Below are 23972 nucleotides of genomic sequence, written 5' to 3'. Positions count from 1 at the left end.
AAGGGTGTTATTTTTAGCTGTCTTCTATGGCATTTTCACTTATTTGGTCATGAAAATGCGTCTGCAAGTTGGTTTTAGCTGGTTTTATCCGATTACTGTGATATCTTCCTTATTGGACCTTATTGGGTAATCAAACGCCTTGTTACCGGAAGTTGATCTGGCTTCCGGTTACCGTCATTCTAACCAATCACAAAGAGAAAGCTCGATCAAGCGTGCACCGTGTGATACTGGGTGGAGAATGCGTGATGGTCGATTGAATTCCGTCGCTTTGCTATAAAATTCAGCTGAACCCAGCATGGGGAAAACAGATAAACAGTATACAACCGTCCAAATGGAAGAAAAGAAATCCAGAGAAGAGCGAGAGCATGATTTGGAAGAACCTTTTAACGAGGAATTCTGGTTAAAGGTGAGGTGTTTGTTGTTATAAACCTCTTCGATCAGCGCGCTTTTGTGCTGTTTTGTAGGTTGTTTTGATTCTCAAAATGTGACTTTTCAATCGTTTTCCTCGATATTTTTATCACCCTTTCCTTTGTATTTCATGCTAAACTTTAAGAAGTAATTTTTAGAAACGCCAAAGTTAATATTTTAACGATTGAGTGTGTTGAATTTTCAATCTTAACATTTTCTTTATGTTTACAAATCGAGTTCATTTTGAGTCAATCTGCCCATCACATTCTTTCTGACTATTTCAAGATAAACCTAATTTTACGCAGCAGGTTTGACATTATTCAGATATATTCTGTAGTTCCCGTACTCAATTATTTATCTCGATTTAGTTTGATATTTAGTTTTATTTCCAAGATTTGCTTGAAGAATAGCAAGATTACTGAGTCTTGAACATTCTTCTTTTGAATATAAGCTTACATAGAAACGATCAATACACTGCTTCGATACAAACTAACCACCTCGACTTCTGCCATGGATATTTTAAGTTTGTTGTAAAATGTTGAACCAGGCAAATTAGAGTAGCCAGCAAATGCAGGCTATGTCTTGGAGCTATGGGGGAGGGGGTGGGGGTTATTCATACACGTACAGAAACCTGAACAAGGGCACACCAGGCCTTGCCTGAAAAAGGCCAAGGCAAAATATATTAGCCTTACATGTATTCATAGGTTATAGTTTTCTTCATGAATTAACAAACTGATGTCAGTTTTTCACGAATCTGTCCTGTTACTGACAATGATTTTGTCATAACTTTGTCAAAGTAGCCATCGATACACGAGGGGATAGCTGAGTGGATCTGCAGACTACTTTGACAATGTTACAGCAAAATCATTGTCAATAACAGGACAGATGCATGAAAAAACTGATGTCAATTTTTTTTTTACAATATTGATAACAAAAAGGCATAGATTATAAATTTGTGTGTCTGTCCCCTTATTGGCTATGAAACTTAGCCAGTAAGTGCACACAATTTTCTGCAGTTATTGTAAAACATGGTATTGATACAGAGCTCTCAAGTTGATTTGTTGGCAAAGAGTGAGATCTTTGACGGCGTAGCTGTTGTTTGTGACACCGCAGGCGTCACCCGGCTAGGGGGTTCTGGGGGCATGCTTCCCCATGAAATTTTAGAAAATGGAAGTAGCTAGGATGCATTTCCCTTCATTCTGAGCAGAAATGTGGTGCTTTAAAAGCAACTGTTTAGATCCCAGAATTATCTTTTTATTGGACCAATATCAACTCTTTCTTAACATTCTGACTTACTGTACATCTACCCACTGATCAGAGAAACGCTGGTTCTGCACAAGAATAAAGTGTTCCAAGCAAGTACAAACCCCACAAAGATTAAACTATATCATAAAAGATAGTTTATTATGAAGGAACTTCGCTAAAGCAGCAAGGAATCTTAAATGCGTGAGAAATAATAGTTTCAGGCTGCGTGAGAGCGCAAGATTGAATTTGTTTGCGCGAGTCTCACACTCAATGCATGAGACTTGAGAGCTCTTTTGATACCATAATCCCATATAAGTGACTTTTTAAAATCATATTGATCGGTTTGGCCACTTAAAGGTACAAGAAAAGTTTAGTTCCAGTGACATATCATGGAACAGAGCCATGGATGAAGTGCGGACTGACAGACTGATGGCAAAATATGGGCAAGACAGCCTTCTTGTGATAATACGTGATTGGCCAGCCAGTGAGAAGTACAAAGATAAGCCAGAGATGGTGGCGAGTTTAGAGTATCTGGTATGTCTGGTTAATGTATGCCTCCAGTATATAAACACTCCATATACAGTGTAATGTTTTTATATGGAGCAATATATAAGGCCCATTACTTTCAAGAATACGGGCAATAATTAGGAGGCTTGAAACCTTGTCATTGAGCTCCTGAGGTAGTGTAGAAAAATTTGCATTGGGTTTGTATTCATTTTGGAATTTTGTAGTTGCTAGAACTGTAGGTTTGCATGTGTATTAAATTGACTTGGTGTCTGAGATATTAAGCTGAAAATTAACGTCTTTAGTTTCAAAGGGTACATATAAACTAGATCATGCAGGGGTCGTGGAGCTAGACCATTTTAAAGTGGTAGAGCTAGAAAATCTGGGCAAGAAGACAAACAAGCATAAGAGGTCTCTGTTCTGCTGTTTTGCTGGTTTCAAGTGGTCAATTTCAAACATTATCAACATCACGCATCTGGAGCCCAAAAAATAAACTGAAGAAAAAAGTAGTAGGACTGTATCCCTACCAGTTCCAGTCCTTGGTGGTTGCTGTCATATATAGTTTGAAATCTTCAGCAATCTTTAGCAATTGTGGAAACATAAAATTTACTATCTTATATATTATGATAATTTCTACTAAGCATTTTTTCTGCGATAAAAATTAGTTATAAAAACTACATATAAAACACAACATTTTAACCTGATAATCTCAGGGAGGTCGATACATCAGTTTTATCTCTAGTTTTTATCCTGAAATATGTTATCATTTCATGATTACAAGTATATTTTTAGTTCTAATACATCAGAAAAATTATACTGTGTTTCATTTCATTTACAGATAAGTCGTTTCACAGAAATCATCTTAGAAAAGGACACCGATGAAGAGTACAAATACTTCCGTGTTGAAGAAAATCCCTCTCGCCCAACACTGCTTCACCTGGCAGCTGAGCAAAATTTCCTCCATGTGACAAAATTGCTAGTGGAAAAGTATCCCACACTTGTATACCTGGAGACAGAAGTAGTTGGTGATTATGAACGGGGGTATTTGCCGGTTGAAAAGGCTCTGATGTGCTATAAGGATGAAACAGCAGCATATCTCATATCACAGATGAAACATGACTGGTGGGTACAAGCCACAGAGGCTACTTTGTATTTCAGAGTTAAAGTTTGGAAGAAGGTGCAAGAATGTTTAAATTATACACCTTTTTGAAATACTCTGGGGGATTTGCTTTTTTGGGGTTAGGAGGAGGGAGAACTGATATTTTTTGACTTTTCATATGTAGGCCCGGGTTCAAATCCTGGACCCAGTGTCATAAGTGGGTTGAGTTTGATGTTGGTTCTCGTCCTTGCTCTGAGGGTTTTTCTCAGGGTTCTCTGGTTTTCCTCCCTCCACAAAAATCAACATTTCTAAATTCCAATTCGATCGGGAATTCGAGGGCCACGGGTTTGTCAGTCGTAAGACTGTTGTGTGTTACCCTTGTTAAAAAAAGTTAATTTATATTTTATTTTATAAATTTATTGTAGGTATAAAATCCCAAATGTATTATGTACGTACATAGAATGAAAAGACCTAGTACATGAATGGCTGAACATGGCTTTAATTTGGGTGTTCTATTTCAATCTTCTTCATTCACAAGTCCACATCTTTTACATCTTCTTCTTCCCATAAACTTGTATTTACACTAACCAGGATGAAATTTTGTTTAAGATACAATTATGCATTGTTTCCCTTTTTTTATTTTTTTTTTATTGAATGTCATTAAGCACCCACACTAAAAAAAAATATCTAATAAATCTGATAACCCCTCACTTCTTTTCTCATTCTTTTCCCACCTTTTTATTTTACTCACTTTTTCCTAACTTTCTTTTTTCCTATGTATTAATAAAAAAACATATTTGGTAACTAAATTTTGATGGACTGGTCCGCCTAGACTTAAAGCACCAGCTATCCACGGGCCAGTCCAACTGTATAATGTATAAAACTAAGAAATATTGATTGATTAACTCCTACTGTAATCTAATTAACTTGTTGGCCCTAAAAAAACAGTTATTTAAAGTAGAGCACAGCAAATTCAGCTGGGAAGGTGTGTCAAACATAAAAAAATTAAATGCCAAAATTCACCCAAAATTAGTCTGAATATGTATTTTATGGGTTTTCCATTGTATTATCCAGGCAATTTTTTGACCCATACGGGTTACCTGGAGATTCAGTCTGTATCCGGTATACATGTACTCCTTGATAATCTGGGAGAGTTGGCACAGGTGCTTCATTGCCGTTGTTGTGGTATTACATATACAGATCCGACCTGAGACATTGCATGGCATGATTTCTATTTGTTGTGATTCAAAGCTTAATTGTTTTCTGCTGTAGGGTCCATGAGCTGTTTCTGTACAATGATGAGTTGAAGAAAGCCAAGTTTAGATTTGGGGAATTCATTACTCATAGAAATCCAGTAACAAACAAACTGGATATGAAGGTAAGATATTTGTAACCAAACAAATAAACAAGGAAGTTCAAAACTAGATTAGATTTTACATTGTAAATTTTTTAATTCTTATTTTCTAATTATTCTTTATTGTTTATCTACTCACGACCCCACAAGCTGCAAGCTTAATTACTTATCGTGTTTAAATAAAGGTTACTTACTTACTTACTTCAAATTAAGTACAGTTTACATGTATACCATCTATGGTAACTGTGTATATTAAGTAACCCCAGTGAGCATGATACTTGCCAGAATAAAGGCATGCCAGATATTTTCCAGCGTCAACCATTTGATGTCAATGATTACTGTTGTTCAGAGCGGTTTTCATTTTAGTGTTGAAAAGTAATTGGTTGTGTATCAACTACACTTCACAGTTAACTGAAAAAAACTCACGCCACTTCTTCGTCTATGATGAAAAGCAAAACCAAAACAAATTGTATTCATTCACATGTAATTTCCTGTGCTTTGCATCTGCAACGTGTAATTATACCAAGGTTTGATCAGTTCACTGGATGGTCTGTGTCTGTGTGATTGGCTAGAGTGGTTACAGTGGTTTTGGGTCCATGGCACTTAATTGAAAACCGCTCTATTGACAAGAACAAATAAATTATACAAGATTAGTGACATCATACAACAACATTATTACATACATTGCAATCAACCTCATTTTCTCTCCCCAAGAAAACAGTGGTTGCAGTGTTAGACCGTCTGGTTAACCCTCATTGGCCTTACCTGCCAGAGAAGACGAAAGAACTGGGAGAAAACAGTGATCGCATTGAGCGCGCTTGGAGCAGTGTACCGGATGATCCAATGAACTACGATTTCTTCTATCATGTGCTGGATGCCGATGATCAAGGGAGAGAGCCAAAGATCGATGAAAGAACCTTGAATGAATTGTTCAATCCAAAGTCCATGTCGTGTCTTCGGTGTATCGCTGAGAGTGATGATAAGGTAACTTTAATGTGAGCAGCTTTAAAAAAAGTAATGAACTGTTGCCATATTTGACTTCTTACATGTATCATTGTTACAAGCGTGATCCAGCAGGCAAGTAAAGTGTTTGACTGTTTGACATTTTGCTCATTAAGTGATTGCTCCTTTATTTACTATATTTACATGTATGTATATAGTGTACATATTGGGAGGGAATTTTTTACACTGTTGGTCCCCTCTCCCCTTTCCTTAGTACATGAATGATTGTACCTTTTTCTATGAAACTCAGAAAACCGTGAACAAGAGAAATGCTTAGTACGGAATGTTATTGTGTAGCAAGGAATTGAAAGAGCCAATTACAGTGTAGGCTTGAGGAAACTAAACGGGAAACAGCAACAAATTCAATACTTAATTTGAGGTTTTCAGTTTTCCTCTCGTACCCTGAACTTAAGTGTGATTCATCAGTATACAATTATTGACCTGTCAGAATCGTAATCAAAGTGTTCATGGTTTTCTGAGTTTCACAGTAATGATTTAGTTTGAGCTACACCTTTCGAATTTCAAATGACCGTCCATGTCACCCCTTTTGCATACATGTGGACATATGGGAGCCCCCCCCCCCCCCCTCCCAACACACACTTGAGAAAAAATGTTGCGCTGTTCCCTTTCATTTCTGAAAGCTCGCAATGTTTCATTTTCTTCCCAAAAACTGAATGCCAGCTATCTTTCATGATATATAGCCACATTCTTCCAGCTGGTAATAAAAAGAAAATATTAAGACCAGGAAGAACAATTTTAGTTCAAATCAGAGAATAGTTGACAGCCATCTTGAATTGTGTGTGACTATGTGTGGCTCCTAGGGAACGACCTTTCAACGTTTTCTTAGCAACATTAAAGGAAGATTTCAAGAGACAGCAAAGAATAAACATGGATAGAGAGCCTGCAATGAAGGACATGGACAATGCTGTGCTGCTGGTCAAAGGAATAACCACAAATTTTTGTTTCTCATTGAAATAGTTGCAGTATGTGCTGTCAATGCAAGAGCTTTTATAAATATAACAACACCGTACCGATGATATTGTTAAGTAAAGTTGTGCTGTGTACCATGACTAAATGATACACCAGCTGTAAATGGCTTGTCTATAGAAAAGAAATTGTATTTAATTTTTTAGCCAGGAAATTTTTTTTATGAAAAGAAAAGGTTATATTATATGATGAACGTGGAATAAAGTTTGTGTACGTTTTGGTTATGTTATTTTGTGTCAAATAACGCTATCACAGAATCACAAGAATTACGAGTTAGTTTATTACTTTGTCTAATTAATTATGAGATTTCCTTTAGACGATCAAGTTTTTAAATATGGTTTACTCCTGTAGCCAAAATATCAGCGTTTTGGTTGGGGCGACCTACACCGTGTACAAGGTTCTTTATTGGCCCAACGAAACAATAGGTAAACAACACAAACACTGCCCCTTGCTCTAAGAACAAAAGAGATGCGGATTAACAAGAACGAATGAAAATAGAGGTTTTAAAGAGGTGTAGGTCAACTGCTTTAGGTTCGATTTTTGTACAGTTGAACCGTGTTCAGTATATCTCAAACTGTATTGTCTTGAATTCCCAGCCGTCTTGAACTTATTTTATTTTCCCCTGAATATTCCTTTTCAGTAATGTACTATCGGCTAACTCGAACCCACGCCACCTCGAACTATTTTTGTATCTGACTCACTAAAGGAGCTCGGTCATGGTAAAAAAAATACCTTTAAATTGAAGGAAACCTGAACATCTTGCTTTACTAAGATAGAAAAACATCAAAGAGATAATAATAAACCATGAAAGAACAAGGATGGTTAATGATGGAGACGATTAACACGAATTACAACAGACGAACTTGAAAAATTTAGGCTAAACTTTTCAAGATGCACAAACCGTGACGTAGTTCCTTTAAGAGGTCGAGAAAGCTGGATGTTACTGTACACGAAAAATCGACTGATGGAATGAAACTGGAAAAAACTACATTTTGATGAAAACGGTGATAGATATAAATTTAACGATGCATAACACTACTTACTCTCGTCTTTCTGTGAGCGAATATTCAACGAGGCACAGCGGAGTTATCTGTCATTTACAGAAAACAAAAGCGAGTAGTATCCCAAGACGGTAAGAACTATAAGAGGACCACTGAAAGTTGAATTTTTTGTAGAGATTTCATTTTAGCTTAGTTTAGGGGACCGTAATGCTGTACAGCAAGATCCTGTAAAAATGAAACAAAAAAAGTGAGGGGAAAAAAAAACCATGGTATATCCTGTAGCCCCCGAAGAGATTCGAACTCTTGACCCCTGGTTTACAAGACCAGTGCTCTAACCACTGAGCTACGAAGGCTAACTTGGAAAGAGTCTTTTCATTTCGGTTAAAATACACTTGTTTCGTGCCAATCTTGCCAAGATTGTTGTTAGGAAACGACCATATTTGACAAGTCACTTTCCAAACCATAGCGACTGGTGAACTAGATTTTGAAAAGAGTGATGTTGTATTTGTTTTGTGCGAAAATCCCCGTACGTGAATGCTTCAGAGAGAATATTTTTACGGAAATTATCTCACATCAGATTCTGATACCAACGCTCAATTTCACATCATGTTTGTCCTCTTTTTGAAATGGCGGAAAAGTAGGACTGGTCTTCGTATATAATCAGGAAAGCACACAAGCATACACAAATTACTTGATAACTACTTTTTGTCTCTCCTATAGACGAACTAACTGGCTTTCTGAAAGAGAATCAACACATGATACATGTACCAAATTATTATCAGTGTCCCAATTTTAAAGTTTGAGAAGTGAATCGTACATGTCAATCAAAGACGTTAATTGTTGCGAGAAATAATAATAAAAAAACGTCCTCCAAATTTCACACTGCAGCTTTGTCGAGTTTTCATGGAGTATTTTTAGCAAACGGTTCTCAGTGTTCTTAGGTAATGTTGGTAATGCTTTCAATAAAACTCTAAATTATGCAGGTCGAAATTAATGTGATTTGTCCATGGCATTACCTTACCTGATCTATTGTACTTATATCCAGCAATGTCAAGTCACTGACCTGAGATGGAGACGCCGGGATTTATGGCCGAATTTTAATGCTACAGAAACCGGACATTAAGCTCCGGCTGTGTGGACCAGTAGGCTTGACACAGACTTTAGTCGTGCGTGTTTGGTTGACTTGGGCGGGCATATTAGATTCATGCATCAAGTCTCGCCATGGGTATTTTGGCAGTCTCGGCAAAATACGGACTGTGGGCTGACCGAACTCACCTGATATGCCGCCGTAGCGTACCTAGTCTGTCCACATACAGACCATCTATTTTGTCTTGAATTCGTCGAGATCGCAAAATAGCAAAATATTAACCCGGCGCGTGGGATATGAACGAGCCAAAACGCAAGGAGGTGGGGCGCGCGCTTGAAGAAAAATAACCCGTAGCAAAAAGTAAACATCTTTGAACAGACTAAAGCGTACCAAAACGTACGGTAGAAATAGATATAAAAGTTAACCTCTGCTAGATATCCCCTATATTACTGAGCCAGGCTTAACATTTGTGTTTCTGTCTTGCATAGGAGGCCATTCAGCACCCTGTAGTACGTATGTTGGTTACCAGAAAGTGGAAAAAATTTGGTCATTGGTGGTTTTGGTAATAATTAGGTTTACTGTCTATGTAGCTAATCAATGCCTTATTTCTGTTCAACTGATATTTCCCTTGTAATACTCGTATTAGTGTTTTCTGGTTTCCAAGTTGACCCGCTTTCAAGCGAGACTCGGTGAAATTTTTATGTACGTGATTACAGGCGGTGAAAGAGTCTCAATCATAACTGTATATAACAGTCTTGTTTAGGCGACAAAATGTACGTCTTCGATGCTTTGTTCCATTATGCTGATAGCGCCTGCGCGTGATGGCCACAAACGCCACGTTACCTTGCGCGCAAAGCTACAGAAGTCAGAATTGCTGTCTACCTCTGCAATATTGCGTAAATCATTTTCAGCGTATGCCCACCATCAGAAACATTTTTTACACTTGTGTGGCACAACTTCTACCTATCGCCGGAATCTCTTACCCATACATGACACCCTGCTTCTCCTTTGAGGGTCTACCAGGCTAAACATTATCTTCGTGTTGTTACTTGCAGTGTCCAAGCGTCATTTTATGTTTTGTTCCTAACGCTGTTATCATACGCACTCATCTATGGCTCGACTGTTGAAGACCCAACCCAGTACAATGGTAAAGCGGATGGTCTGCGGTTGTTCTGTGAAATTGTCACCATTATCTTTCTCATGTTTTACTTTTTTGAGGAAGTCAATGAAGCGGAGCGGTAAGTGTGGAGCTCATTATGGTTGTTTTCTAAACCCCTGCCGTACAGTTCCTATTACAAGCGCTTGGTTTTTTTTTATTTAAGAGCCGTTTTAGGTGAGTGTTTTTCCGATTAGCAGGGGGAAAGGAGAAGGTCTTGAAAAGTTTAGCCTCAATTTTTCAAGTTCGTCGATTGTAATCGTTGTCAATCACCTCCATCCTTAACCATCCTTGTTCCTTTATGGTTTATTGTTATCTCTTTGGTGTTTTTCTATCTTTAAGTCATTAAACTTCTATTGTCCTATTTCCTTTAATTTAAACGAAATTCTGTACGCGGCCAAAATTTAAAATACCGTTACAGAGCTCCTTTGATTTTAAGGTGCTTAAAGAATAGCGCTTGGTAAAATAGTAGTGTCTTTTCTTTTCAGGGAACAGAGAACGTATTTCAAAGACCCCTACAACTACTTTGATTGGCTGGGACTTATCTTGACATTTCTCGTTATTCCTCTACGGTTTTCTGGGGTTAAATATCAATGGAGTGTTGCCGGGCTCGGCTACTTGTTCAATTTCTTACGGCTCTTCAAGTTTTCCTGCGTCACCAGGTATTATGCTTGTTAAGTAAAGTTGTAGGGAAGTTTGTGATGGAGATTAACGAAACTGCAGTGTTGGCGCCAATGGAATCGTCTGTAAACGGAAACTTTATCGTGCCGTACAATGGCTTGCTTGAGAGACCTGACTGCTATCGCCCTGGAATTTGGATCGAGCGGTCTGGGTTCGAGCCCTGACGGGAGTCACTTCGCTGTTTTTTTGACTGAGTAAGACTTTTTGCTCTCACAGTGCCTCTCTCCACCCGAGTGTATAAATGGATAACGCTCCGGCTTCCGCCTTCCAGTGTACTTTGTTGTCTTTTGCGGAAATATTTTCGACTTTCAAAAATAGAATAACCCTGTAAAACTCATGTGGACGTTCTTTAGCATTTTAGGTATTAGTTTGCTCTGCATAAATGTTTGTTTAGAACTACTTAACACATGTCACAATAAATTTTCGCGACATCGAACTGTTACGTTTTTCGCGATTTTTTCAAAATTGTAAAAATCGAGTGTGGCGAAAACAGAAAGCTGAATATATAACTTGAAAAAAAAAACGTTTCAAAAAACGAAGCGGCGAAAATGGAGTGTCGCTAAATGCGAAATTAAGTTGTCGCGAAAATGTGTAATGACGTAACTATTTGATACTTAACATTTTTTTTTTTTTTCAAAAAGGCGGCACGGTAACGAATCCTGCAATTTGATTGGTTTTTAGCGCAGTACGGATTTTCCTATCTCTGACCACGGTCATGGTAACGCGCGCGCGATGTGTGTGTGAAAAGGTCAACAATTATAAAAGTGATCTGAAAGAGAAAGGAAAAAATAATTATTTGCTTTGGCCGGTCTGTGTACGGACATATTTGTACTTAATCATTTAGTTTTTTTTTTTTTTTTTTCATATTTTACCCTTAGAACGACAGGTCTGTACACCAAGACTCTGGCCAAGATCATCTACCGGGACGTGACTCGCTTTAGTGTGGTGTTTCTTGTCGTCTTTATTGGATTCTGTGGCGCCATGTTTATGGCGCTGAAGGCTACTGGCTCACAAGACTTATTCACGTAAGAGTTTCTCCTTGTTAAAGTTCTCGCTACTTCTCGCAGTCTTGTCCATCTTATACCAGTGATGCCCTTTGTACTTTAAAATGCTCTTCATGATATGAAGTCTGGTAGTTTTATCGACCACATTGTCGTATCAACTAAACTGTTGAGCTTGCTTTCCAGCGGTCAGACTTGAATCAAGTAAAACGAAGTGAAAATCCTTCTCTATCTCGCTCAATTTAGACCTTCGTTATTGTTTTGTTTCTCTCTGGTGTTCGTGATTTTTTGTATTTTCTATCATTTGAAATATTTTTTTCAAAATAATTTAGTTTGTTTTCAGACCGGGCTGAATAAAACAAAAACAAGAATTGTTGCTGGAGAGTTGACGAGTTAAAATTATTACTTTATTAAACTGTCAGCGTTTTACACGTTCATTGACTTTCTTCTCACTGTCTTTAAATATGCCCAAAATTTTTATGGCATTAAACGAGATTCTGTGCTTGTTTTTTTTTGGTTGTTTCGTTTTTTTTTAATACAACTCTGACTCATGTTCCTCCGGCTATTTTGACTGATTGTGGGAGAGAGCTCTAGAGAACTCTTTACAAGACTCTTTCCTTTAGTCTAATCGACCCTTGCCCAACGTAGCCCGATAAAAACGTACATTCAGTTGGTCACATTTTGGTCGCACAAATGAATTTGCCAGTATAGGCCATTTTATAGCTGTGTGCTTAGTTGCCTGGCCTATGAATGCAAACGAGGTTGGAGGTGACCTTGCTTTGATACAGACCTCTCTGCTTTTCTCATTTAAATACAAACTAGTTAGCACAAGAACAACTTGATTTACACCACAGAAGCAGTGAGGTCTTCATCAAAACAAGGTCACTGCAGCCTCGCTGCCATTCAAAAGCCGGGTCACTGAGCAGACAACTGTAAAATAGTCTATTATGTTTTATTCTCTCTTTATTTGCAGTAATTACGCGTGGTTAATGTTAGCTGCCGTCAGAGCTCTCGTTGAACAACAACCTGCTGAGGAAGATTATTCAAAGTTCAGGTAAACAACTTTCTCTGCTTCTGTATGTCTCCAACCCGATTTAGTCTGTCCGCAGACCCACTCCTCTATTTTGTCTTCAATTTGTCGAGATCGCAAGATTTTACAAGCCCAAGGGGGGGGGGGGGGGGGAAGAGGTAGGTGAACGAGCCAGGGGGTAGGACTGAAAAAAGAGTAAAATCACTCTCGAAAAAATATAACTCGCAGAAAACAAAACAAAAAACTTTACTGATTTAATTCGGTGAATTAAGATTTCCACGATTGAAAGTTTTGTTGCAAAATATAAGATATTTGTTAGTGAAAGTAGCGAGTAAATCTGCTTTTCTTGCGGCTTTTCTTTTTATCCGTTTTGTCATATCTAACTTAAACATGTCTCTGTCGATTATTTTGTAATTTGCTGAATGTTTTTCTTTCCTTTGTTTCCTGTTAGCTGGCTGGCTATCCTGATTCTCTTAGCCTACATGGCAATGGTTATAGTTATTCTTCTTAATGTTCTGATCGCTCAGCTGAGCTACACGTACAGTGAAGCCAAGAGTAACGCAAAGCTACAGTACGCTATTGATCGAATGCGGATTGTCACGCGCCTGGAACACAGCAGATTCGCTAGATTCGTAAGTGTTGTTATCACGTATTTTTTATATATTTTCAAACTAGTCGATATAGTCTGCATACGAACCTAGTGGCCCATAAGACCGGCGCTTATCTCCAGTTTCTGTACTAGAAATATTTCTACCCCTCTCACCATCCCCCTGTGGGCCTCTCGGCGGTTGCGGGGTAGCCTGTAGAACAGGCGGATTAGCGGGCTATAGCGCGGTACACGAGCGCGCGCGAAGCGCGAGGCGCTCGTTCTCACGCTTCTCACGCTTCTCGCGCTCGTTCTCACGCTTCGCGCGCGCGCTCGTGTATCGCGCTAGAGCCCGCTAATCCGCCTGTACTGCAGGCTAGTTGCAGGGCAGCGCTGCCCCCATTCACTGCAAAAAATCATTTTAATTAGTTTCCTTGGTGGTCCAAAATTTAGTAGAACGTAGCGCATTTTCTAAGAGTAAGTAAGCAGAAAACGTTTTTTGAGTGCAGTGTATGTTGGCGGGCATATTTGGGTAAAACTGTTACAAAAGTGATTGTAGAATTCTTATTGTTCAACATGATGTGCTCGAGCTTCGCAAGCCTGTTTGATTGGCCTGTGATTGTTACTCTTTATCAAGATTGCGTTACGGGCAGTTGTGTTATCTTTGTATGGGGTTATCAGTAATGGAGCGCTCTGACATATCTTTCAGAATTTAAGAGTCAAATACTACAAAGTGGGCGATAGAGTCAGCGAAACAGAACTGGCCAAAGGTGGGTTGTGTTTGTTGTCTAATTGTCTTCACCAGCCATTGATGAGGATGAAAAGAGTAAAAAAAAAACGTCCAAGCCAAGCTTAAAACCAGGAGCCTCAGACGTTTATAAGTTTTTCCATTTTGCAGGCTAATTCCAACCTCTATATCGTTTGTCATCCTCTTTTCCAGTGCGTTTTTTCGATTATCGAGTATTGTATTAAGATCAAACGTTATTGTTTTGTTTTCCTATGACCTGGCTGTGTTTCAATGTTTAATACTCAGTTCACACCAACATGTTAAACAAGTTGTAAAGTATATGGTTTAACTAAACAATAGTTTATAAGCCATGGTTTTACTTGAGGCTTTCTTAATACTTCCTAGTTTTCAAGTTTACTGTTTTTAAATATTTCGTTTCTTGGTTTCTTATATTGTGTGGTGAAATAAATAGATTATCGATACATCGATTGGTTGAATGTTTAATCGATCGATCAATCGCTATATTGATCGATTGGTTGATTCACTCGAGATCATTTGTATTTTATTTTATGCTTTGTTATTCAGAGATGCTGGAGTACAGTGAAGAGAGGAATCCGTGGGAATCAATGGAGGACAAACTGACACTCATCAGGTACATCATTCATCCTCTGCATTGATCAGATCTGAAATTCTCTTTACTATACTACGGGACGGTCAAGAAGGAGAGTCATAAGAATAACGCTTCTGATCGCTTGAAGTGAAAAAGGCTCAATGTATCGAGAAATTCTCCCAAGGGGAATTGAGCCAAACATATAGAAAAAAAGTTGTAATAATTTAGCACTCATCTTAAAACGCGTACAGAGTTAAATAGCTGCAGATGGCAGCGTTTGTGTGTGTAAGGTCCGAATGGTACTTTTTTGGGGTAAGTTGAAGGTTACTCATTACAGGAAAAGTGATTTTTTTTTAAACACCGTGCAATCCTGAGTGTTTGATATTTGTTCTTTTTGTTCGTTTTCAGGGACTTGATGAGGAAAGTGATGCGAAAAGTGTCCGAAAAATCGGATTGAAACTTTTCAGAACACGGGCCTTTTATTGCCAGAAAAAAAGATAATCAAATTCTTTGCATGGATTGAACATCTTTATCACCTGGAAAATAGTGTTTTGTTGTAAATAATTTATTTCTCAGTCTGGATATTTAGGTCTGGATTAAATTTTGTAACAGTTCAGTTTTAATTTTAAACAGCCATTTTTTGGAAAAAGTCCAAATTGTCGGCCAATAGTTGTTCCCATTTTCTGCACGGTCAAACCCGCATTTCTTATGTCAAAATCCCATGCCTTAAGGGATGAGATATAATAACTTGCTGAGACAAAGCATCCCGTTTTCTGTGTCGTACAAACAACAAAATCTCCCGTTTGCTAATGTCTTTTCTAGTTGAAAACAAGTAGTGAAAACAAGTAGTGGACAGGTAACCAAAACAATAGGATTGGGGTTGAGCATAGAACGTATTGCTTAATCTCACTACATAAAGATACCCAGAAGTTTGATAGAAGAAAGTCTTCTAGAAGGACAAGCAATGAAGAACAACAGAAAGATATGTGCATGTGAACAACAAAGTCGGCAATTATTTATTTTTATTTCTTGGAATTATTTTGTACAGACATGTGTCTTTAAAAGATTCCTTGTTATACCTTAAGTAGCTTTGCCTGGGCAGTATTTCCTCCCCCCCCCCCCCCCCCCCACCCCTTCAGATTTTTATGTAGAAACCTACTTAGTTTATTGCTTTTTAACCAGACTGTGTTGAAGTATTTGCCCCTAACTATATGGAGTGGTCAGAAGTCATAAGTTGTATCCTATGAAAAATAAACAGCAAGTTAACTTGTAACATTGTACAGTCTGCCTTGTTTTTCTGTTGAAGAGTTGCCGCTTGGTACTTGAGGTAGTTGTCTTTGGATTGTGCCGTGGTCATTATCCTGCAAATAATTAAATAATGTATATTAAAAACTTTTATAACAGGTATCCAATTCGTCAAAACATTTTCATTACACGCGCTGCATACTTTGAAAATTTTAAATTGACTTCTTTGATGCTATGGAAAATACCCTATTTCAGACCTGTCTTATAATTAGTTCCCTAGTTCAGATTCTTGGTGAAGGCATTGTGAGGGGCTTTTGTTGATGGTCTTTTCGATAATGGTGAAGAAGATAATATACCCAATTTAAGATTAGAGTGGAAAAACTATACCCTATTTGAGACCAAAGTCGACATTATTTCTGACCAAACTAGCTGAAAACCATGTCCTTTAGGGCTGCACATACCCATAGAGCCCATATAAGGGAATACCTCCTCCCTCCCCCCCCCCCCCCCCCACCGGGAGTTAAGTCGCCTGCAGTATCGTTAACGTGGACGAACGTGAACATACCTTAACGTTTCAGCAATGGTGTTTTCCCTTTCCAAGGTTCCGGGTGTAGGACGCGAACTTCAGATATAACAAGTAGTTTTCCATATGCTGCTGAAAACACGCTGTGTATCTGGAAGAAGGTAGAGCAGAGTACATTAGGTAATAACCACGTTTGCGAGTTTGCAAGCATTATCTAAGGCAAAACCTTCAATTTGTATGATTTTATTGAGCCCATTTTCTTTCAAAAAGAGCAGTTTTCAATCGAGTGTCGTAAAACCAAAACCAAAGTAATCACTCTAGTCAATCACAAAGACCGCAGACGATCCAGTGAACCAATCAAAGCTCGGAGTAATTGCATGTAGCTGACGGGAAACGCGGGAGAACGTGAGCGAACGAGTGATGATTGGTTTCATTTGGCTTTACTTCTGATTGGATAAAAAAGTGGCGCGAGTTTTTTAAGCCAATCATGTAGCGTAGTAATGAAAACCAATTTCCTTTCGACATTTGAGAAAACTGCTCTTAGCAAGACAATTATTCAACATGACTGGGTTGATTCACAAATGGCGCTAGGTTGCTAGGAAATCTAAAACATAAGAGACTAAACCATTATATATATACTGAGTAATATTGTTGTTACCTCTTGTTTTCTATTTTGGAGTATATAACGACCTTCTTCAAGAAAAATCCCGAGCCTTTGAATTGTACCTTGATGGACTGCAGTTGCCCAACATCACGAGCAGATGATAGAACGAAACTTTCTTTTCCATATTTGACATCTCTGAAAGGAAAGAATAATTAGAATGAATCTTAATACTGGGCGTGAGTGAAAATCACCGTTACATTTCTAGGAATTTATGTTCTTCTATGAGTTCCCTCTCTATTCTAGGCTCGATTAATAGGACCCTAATAGGACCCTAGCTCCTTTCCAGAACAGCGGATGGTATTTGATCTCCATTCGCCACTCATCTCGCAGTCGCTTGTGGGATCGTTACTGGGCACCAAGATTCTCGTCTTTCGTTTCTTTGGCAGTCAATGGTCCCACAAGCCACTGCGACAAGGTGACTCCCAAGTTTCTTCTCGATTTAAAGCGGCGAACTATGGTGATACGGATTAAAATATCATTCACTTTCCTTAAGCTAGGACATGTCTCGAAAAATAATAAATATTTATCACCTGACGTCATCAGTTTGTACTTGTCCTTTGCTCCCAGTCAGTGTAATTTTGATTTTGTTGTTTAAAACTATGCTAAAGAACGAGAAGAGCCCTGATCCATCTCTTGAATGCAGAGTGAGGCGGTAATAGTTATCACTGGCTAAAGGAAAAAAAAAAAACAATAACGAAAGCGAGTTTGTAATCACTTATGAGTTTGAGCGCACTTGTAACCACTAATAACTAAATCAGTAAAGAAATGCAGGGGCGGATACTTTAGGACAGAGATTTCTCCATTAAGCTGCACGTATTGCAATGAGAATTGATCACTTAATTTTGCTCGTAGGTTCCCTAGGCTTCCCTTGACAAAATTGATAGTTTTAAAACAGATGAGACGCAACTTACTACAAAAATTGGCGCCAAAAAGTCAGTTTCAATATGTGCATGCACGTACAGATGGACTCGACTTATGGTGCACGTAATCTACATTCCCTGTATTATTTTGCAACCTACATACCACAAAACGGCTTGTCCTCCACTGTTTTCAAAAAGGCTAAAACACGCTTGTTCGCGCGGTGCTGGTCAGCGTTATATCCCATTAGAGGACATGCGCCATCACAAGAGAAACACTTCCCTTCTTGGAAATCCTTCCAGTTGTCACAAGGGAAAGCTTTCATTGCGCATGGGCTATTGATGGAGGATGTAAAATAAGCAACTGACTTCATGTGATCGCAGGCGAATATCAATGGAAGCGAGACTTGAGCATTGTCCAAGAAGGAATCTACAGCACCTAAAAGAAAGTTACAGGAAATAGTGAAAATGAGACGAAAAGGTAAACCTAGAACTCTTATTCTTTTATGACTCGAAAAGTCACACCAAACTAACTTGCCAAGGGCCCATCAGTTAGTGCGGGCTTATTTTTTCGTGACTTCTTCCCACTCCTCTCGCCAGATAGTGAATGGCTGGCAGACTGTAAGTCTTTGATGAGAATGTTGGTATGGATGCGGAATGCAGAGCGGTTTTCAATTGAGTGTCGAAAGTAAGGCAATTACTTTTGTTTTGGTTTTGGTTTTACTTCGGTTTGAGATTCGCTGAGTAGTTTAATTGGTCAGTAACTGGTTTTGGTTCATCACACTCGATATGAAAACCTCTCTACTAGAAAGGTTAAATAAGTATCTACTGCCTCGAACCCTGGCGCAGAATAAGGTCATAAAAACGTCCTGGTAACCGAGTTAAAAATCCAGTAATGGCACCTTCTACCACGTCTGATGTTCCGCAGCCAGGCTGGTGTTTCCCGCCATTGGGATAGAAATCCACGTGACCACAAGGCCGCTGGAGTCCCAGAGAGCTATCGATGGGGCCATTCCTGACGTCACTGTGGATAACGTCAACAAACATTGCATCACTTGGATCCAATCTAGCAGCCGCGTGTTCAAAATCAAACCCAGGCCTCGCAGGATCTAGGCCTGTTAAGGTAAAAAAAAGAACAAATATTTGAGTTCTGGTTAACATCTACGCAGAAGGAAAGACGATATGTATCAAACCTGTTTGATTTTTTAAAAAGGGGGGGGGGGGGGGGGAAGGATTTTAAGTGGTACCTGTAATTCGTCCAATAATTTTGCCACTTTTTACCAGCTTTTCACCAGCGAAACCGGCAACGTGTGCACCTAGACTGTGTCCGATGATATGAAACCTCTTTAACGCCACGTGAAACTTCCTATTCAACACGTCAATCAAATCAGCCACTTGGGCCCCCACAAGACGCGTGTTCCCGGCCGCGACGTCGTACAGGTTCAGAACACTGGACCCTAGTGCCCAATCCACCACGATCACATTCATCTTCTCTTTTTTCAGCAGTTCCAGAGCCATTTCTTTAACCCAGGCAGTCTGACCGTTCTGAGTAAAACCGTGAACAATAAACTTTACTCTAAGTAATGGGTCAAATGTAGAGTTTGTTATTGACGCGTTCTTGTCAGTATCCAGGATTTCTTCTTTCTGTAGGGCGTTGGCTCTGGTATATAGCACAAACTTTGTGCCAATCGTGACGGGGTCTGATGGAAGAGCGATCAGCGAGTTGTCAAAAGGTGGATCGTGGGAGAAGCAGCCATATTTACCATAGCAAACTTTCGTGGCTGTGAAAAGAAAAAAACAATAACATATAAAATACAAAGTTAGCTAATAGTGGAAAATAAGCAACACTTTCTCGAGCTTTTCCAGTTTTACAGTATTTTTAATTTCACGCATCGAAGCTATCATAAAATTGCATATTGTTATCCAGTAGCATCGAAATTTACTCTAAAAGACCGATTTACGTGCCATTCGCTCCTGTTCCAAAATTTCCGTTACGTGCCGGCCCTGAATTTTTCAAACTGTCAGTGAAAGTGCCTGTAGTAATATTTACAGACGTATACTCTATGTGTTTCACAACAATTTCGTCATGCCTCAAATTTCAATAGTGAAATCCTTTCTCATTTATCATCTTGTCACAAGATGATATTCAAAACAAAACAAAGCAAAAACACATTAAGCAGTCACACAACCTAGTTTTGTAAAAGGATGTAAAGAAAAATTACAGGGTGACAAACAGAACGCCCCAAATAACTATTAATGTTTTAGCTAAAGGCCAGACTTCTATTGTCTGTTCATAAGAGATGAATTTTATACGTTAACTTTAGATGTTATACTGAACAAATTTGGCAAAAATCGCACTCCTTGCTTAATTTGTTCGTTTTTTTTTTTTTTTGAAAAAAAAAAAACATTTATAAGCGGTATTAACCTTTAAACCTGTTTCTGCGTATTTTTCTGTTAAACTTAAATCACATTTTACTAATAAACTGAAAAGCAGAGGATCACAACACCTGTGTAATTGATAGTCTCATGGTGCTCTGCATGAAGCAAGCTTTAATTCCACAATTGCTCCATTATCACTGGTGTGACCAAAGAAAATAACCTTTATATTTGCCCAGACAAGAGATTTAAAGCAATCGCAGCTAAGGGTTGTCTTTTACAGCTTCAGTGAAAACATACAACGGTTTGATGTTCCAGTATTATAGGATTTCAATGTATCCTTCATCTTTCATAACATCGATCAAAGGGACGGACCACTAATGTTTTTGAGAGGAAGCGGTCTTGGCAATTTCCGAAAAATAATCCTGCACAACAAAAACTGCTGAAAAAAAAAAAAAAAAAATAGCGCAAGGGGAGCCACGGGCGAAAAAAAATCAAGCAAGTGCTTTCAACTAACCCATGAGCTGAACTTCTGTGTCTGATTGAAAAAAAATTATTGCGCAGCTCATGAGTATTGCTCACGAAAAACACTTCATGCTGCAGAAAATTGGCCAACCCTCTCCCCTGAAAAAAGGTCCGGCCTTAAAAACAACGTTGCCGACGCACGTGCGGTGCGCGCATGCGGGTATCACGTGTCCCACCTCCAGACACACCCCCACTGTTTCAGGTTGCAATATTGGCAATGTTAATCCATTTCCAACGCGGAAGCTATAAAATGGCCCGAGAAATTATTTTCAGTTGCAATACCGTTAAGCAATGTTTGTTTGGAAGCATACCAAATGTCTGGCAAAATTGAGGCTTCTCTCCTCTCCTTCATTCTCGATTCCCAGCGCTACTTTTTCCCCGAATACAATTACATCCAATAAACGAAAAACACCCCGGCAGACACGCTGAAATAACGTTGAATTTTGTTTTGAAGCAAAGAAAAAAACTTTCAGAAAAGTTTGTACTTCGATTATATCTAAAGGAAGTTAAATTTCATTAAAGATCGTCTGCAAATGAAGATAGCTGACAAAAGCAGGTCCCTTTAGCGGTGCCGGGTGGAACCTTTGATTTTTGAGGGAGAGGTTGGGCGATTTAAAAAATACATTTCCTGCAAACAGATTTATACCAACATAAAATCATACATATGTGTCAGCAGAAAAAAGCTGGCCCCGAGAAAACAAATTCTAATGCACTAAAGGGTTTTAAAAAACTTCGTGCCTTTACTAAATCACTAACACTGCTAAAAAGTCAAGTATCCGCCACCCGCGGCTCAGTCATGGCGTTCTCTGATTGGCTGCGCGTGACCCAACCCCCAGACAGATCCCCTACATACCCACTTTAATGCGGTTTGGAGATTTCGACGAAACTGAAATCTTCATGTTTATTTTACCTTTCTTTACACTAGACGTCTTTGAGTCAATGGCTGTCCATATCTCTGATTATCTAATTCGATTTCTGTCGAAGTCTCTCGTTGAACTGTTTATGAAATTGGGATCATAAACCATGAGAAATTTCGTAACATGTCAACATGTACCAATGTGTTTGTAGCGGCGACAGTACAGTTCAAATATTATGATCATTATTCCAGAAACAAAAATGTTTTCATCTCAGATAACTCTTGTAAAGGAAAGCAGTACGCAAAACAGAAATAGTATGAGGTCGCTTCGGTTAATTAACCTGATAACAGGAAGTTGTAGTGTTTTCTAATTCCTATTTTTGGTAAGGGCACGGAAAAAAATACGAAGCAAATCAGCGTTCAAGGAACTGAAGTTGACGACAGTCGAAGGAAGTCTGACAGCGAGCGGAAGATGACAGTGTTGCTACAGCCGCGTAAGATGCTGGTTTCCTTCGATGCTAAAACAAAATCTTTGGTTGTTTTGAGACTACATCGTTTTTCGAAGATCAAAAACGTTCAAGAAATTCTTAGCTTTCACTTGTCTGGCCGAGTACCTTTCGTCGGACAATTCAAGAGCAAAAATTGATCTTAAATATAATTTCTCTAGCACAAGATTTATCCGGGGTGTTATGATATGTACAGTTCTTTAAAATTCTGTCGAAAGTACACGGCCATTTTTCCATACTATTATGTCAGTTAAATTGAAAAATTATTTCGAATATCGGGTCTCGGTTTCACAATCAATTGTTATCCTAACCAACGCACACTTTCCCAGTCAAAGAGCTTTTCTTTAACATGTTTCAGGCCTATCGCCTGAAATTACCTCCAAAGACGTTTGAAAGCCACACCCATGGAAAAGTACATTCATATTTGTAAGGTTTTACGATCAGGTCTATTCAATATGTTCCCAAATTTGAATACACATGTGCTGACTGTAGAATATTTTTTTTAGTCATCTACCACCCAGCTGAGCAGGGCATCAGCTTGTACGTTAATAGGGAAAATTGCTTACTAATAGAAATGAACTTGCAAGCCAACGCTTTTGGTAGATATTTTGAACAGTAGGCATAAATATATAGTACAAAAGATTCACAGCTCAAATTTGTAACACTTACCTTGTGAAGTACTAAACGAAAACACAAATAAGATCAGACACGCAGAAATCATCTTGAATGTCGAAATCATCAGGAAAGAGAAAACGAGATGTTGACCTTGTGGGCATGGGAGTCACAACTGACTGAATTACTGTTTCCTTGATCTGCCGAGATAACGTTCCGATAATTGATACGGCTATTATCTGACTGGCTGGTCGGGCTGACAAGCAGGACAATTCATTGAAAAATACGTATTTACCAGTACATGCACAAACGAACAGTGTTGATTAAAATGACCTTGAGTGGTCATCCAACAAAAATATAACTCAAAAATATGTGGAGTAAATAAATAATAGAAAGGTCGATAGGTCAAAGACATTTTTTCGCCATGTGCACGTGATAAATCTATCTCTTGGTTCCTTTCGAGTCTGAATGTTGCGCCATCTTTTTTTATGTGTCAAAAAACTGGCATCAGCAATCAGCTAAGACAGTATGGTAAACACGTGCCCCAGTATGTGAATGCACGTGAAAGAAGTGGCGCGTTCGATTCTTTCCTGTTTACAGTTATAAGATGGGTGAAAGTTTCAGGTGAGAGGGGTGGGTGGGGCATATGAGGTCTCTCGTATACATTCCCACCTTATCCTCCCGCGAAAGTTTTCAAATTTTAGGATAGAAATTAAATTCCCTGGTGGACTAGTTCTGTAAAAACTTCTGTTGGACTTTTTAGAGTAGGTAAAAGCGCTTTACTGGGGGTATACAAAAAAAGAAAAAAAAAAAAACACCATTTCCTATCGCTTCGGACCTCAGGGCGGAGGCCTCCCCGTATAAAACTTTGTTGGGTACCTTCCCCGGGATTGGGGTGAAGAGGTCTTCCCAAATGTCTCCGATGTGTGTACTTCATGTTAATTATAGTTATCAAGACTGGTGTGACATTTACCTTCCAGTGCTTCAGTAGAAGATTAATGTTCTGGGTGCTATTCATTGGCTCGTGTTTTCGATAGTTCAAGAAGCGCCCAGGAATATCGTAACTTTGCGATGTTTCAAGACTGGGTCGAACAATGAAAGACAATCAGATCTAGAGTTGAGAGTTGCACAAGAGTTTCCTTAACTTCACAACAAGTGTGGGCCAAATAAGAGAAAAGGTGCTCGGCTGTGTCGAGAAAAATGTGACATGGCTCGAATCCAATAGAGTGCACGAGTCTTCGAGAACGCACGGGAGTGGAGTTGGAGGGGTGGAGGGGTAAGGGCGGTTCTGGCTAACCGATGCCACAGTCACTAGCTGTGTGATATTAGC

At 38.9% G+C, this 23972-nt stretch overlaps 2 protein-coding genes and 1 non-coding gene across 3 annotated transcripts; 1 reads left to right on the top strand and 2 right to left on the bottom strand.

The window, feature by feature from the left end:
* Positions 1-16: 16 nt before the first annotated feature.
* On the top strand, positions 17-14972 carry LOC145468658 (transient receptor potential cation channel subfamily V member 4-like). The gene is made up of 14 exons (XM_081452371.1): positions 17-406; positions 2011-2187; positions 2996-3279; positions 4529-4634; positions 5325-5594; positions 9176-9249; positions 9743-9925; positions 10332-10505; positions 11403-11549; positions 12499-12579; positions 13007-13187; positions 13851-13911; positions 14454-14520; positions 14887-14972. The coding sequence occupies exons 1-14, from the start codon at positions 296-298 to the stop codon at positions 14933-14935; spliced, it is 1965 nt and encodes a 654-aa protein (XP_081308497.1). The 5' UTR covers positions 17-295; the 3' UTR covers positions 14936-14972.
* On the bottom strand, positions 7881-7953 carry Trnat-ugu (transfer RNA threonine (anticodon UGU)). Its single transcript has one exon. It is a non-coding gene; the product is annotated as a tRNA-Thr (tRNA).
* A 778-nt stretch (positions 14973-15750) lies between the features above and the next one.
* LOC145468659 (pancreatic lipase-related protein 2-like) lies at positions 15751-23939 on the bottom strand. Its single transcript, XM_081452372.1, has 8 exons — positions 22700-23939; positions 19015-19548; positions 18670-18882; positions 17934-18206; positions 17441-17579; positions 16905-17045; positions 16289-16397; positions 15751-15839 (listed from the first exon to the last, which is right to left on the bottom strand). The coding sequence occupies exons 1-7, from the start codon at positions 22767-22769 to the stop codon at positions 16298-16300; spliced, it is 1470 nt and encodes a 489-aa protein (XP_081308498.1). The 5' UTR covers positions 22770-23939; the 3' UTR covers positions 15751-15839; positions 16289-16297.
* Between the last annotated feature and the right edge of the window lie 33 nt (positions 23940-23972).

The sequence above is a fragment of the Orbicella franksi genome, chromosome 14, assembly GCF_964199315.1.
Source record: "Orbicella franksi chromosome 14, jaOrbFran1.1, whole genome shotgun sequence".
NCBI classification, from domain to species: Eukaryota; Metazoa; Cnidaria; class Anthozoa; order Scleractinia; family Merulinidae; genus Orbicella; species Orbicella franksi.
Note: the sequence above shows the minus strand (reverse complement) of the source record. Positions and strands in the feature narration are given on the sequence as shown.

What these genes read in the sequence shown, in the direction of transcription:
- LOC145468658 (XM_081452371.1), top strand. Translation starts at nt 296, where the DNA reads ATGGGGAAAACAGATAAACAGTATACAACCGTCCAAATGGAAGAAAAG. An exon ending in CAAACAAACTGGATATGAAG is followed by an intron (nt 4,635 to 5,324) that starts GTAAGATATTTG and finishes TCTCTCCCCAAG; the next exon opens with AAAACAGTGGTTGCAGTGTT. An exon ending in GGCTCACAAGACTTATTCAC is followed by an intron (nt 11,550 to 12,498) that starts GTAAGAGTTTCT and finishes CTTTATTTGCAG; the next exon opens with TAATTACGCGTGGTTAATGT.
- LOC145468659 (XM_081452372.1), bottom strand. Translation starts at nt 22,769, where the DNA reads ATGATTTCGACATTCAAGATGATTTCTGCGTGTCTGATCTTATTTGTG. An exon ending in AATTATTGGACGAATTACAG is followed by an intron (nt 18,883 to 19,014) that starts GTACCACTTAAA and finishes TTACCTTAACAG; the next exon opens with GCCTAGATCCTGCGAGGCCT. An exon ending in AACATCAGACGTGGTAGAAG is followed by an intron (nt 18,207 to 18,669) that starts GTGCCATTACTG and finishes ACTTTCTTTTAG; the next exon opens with GTGCTGTAGATTCCTTCTTG.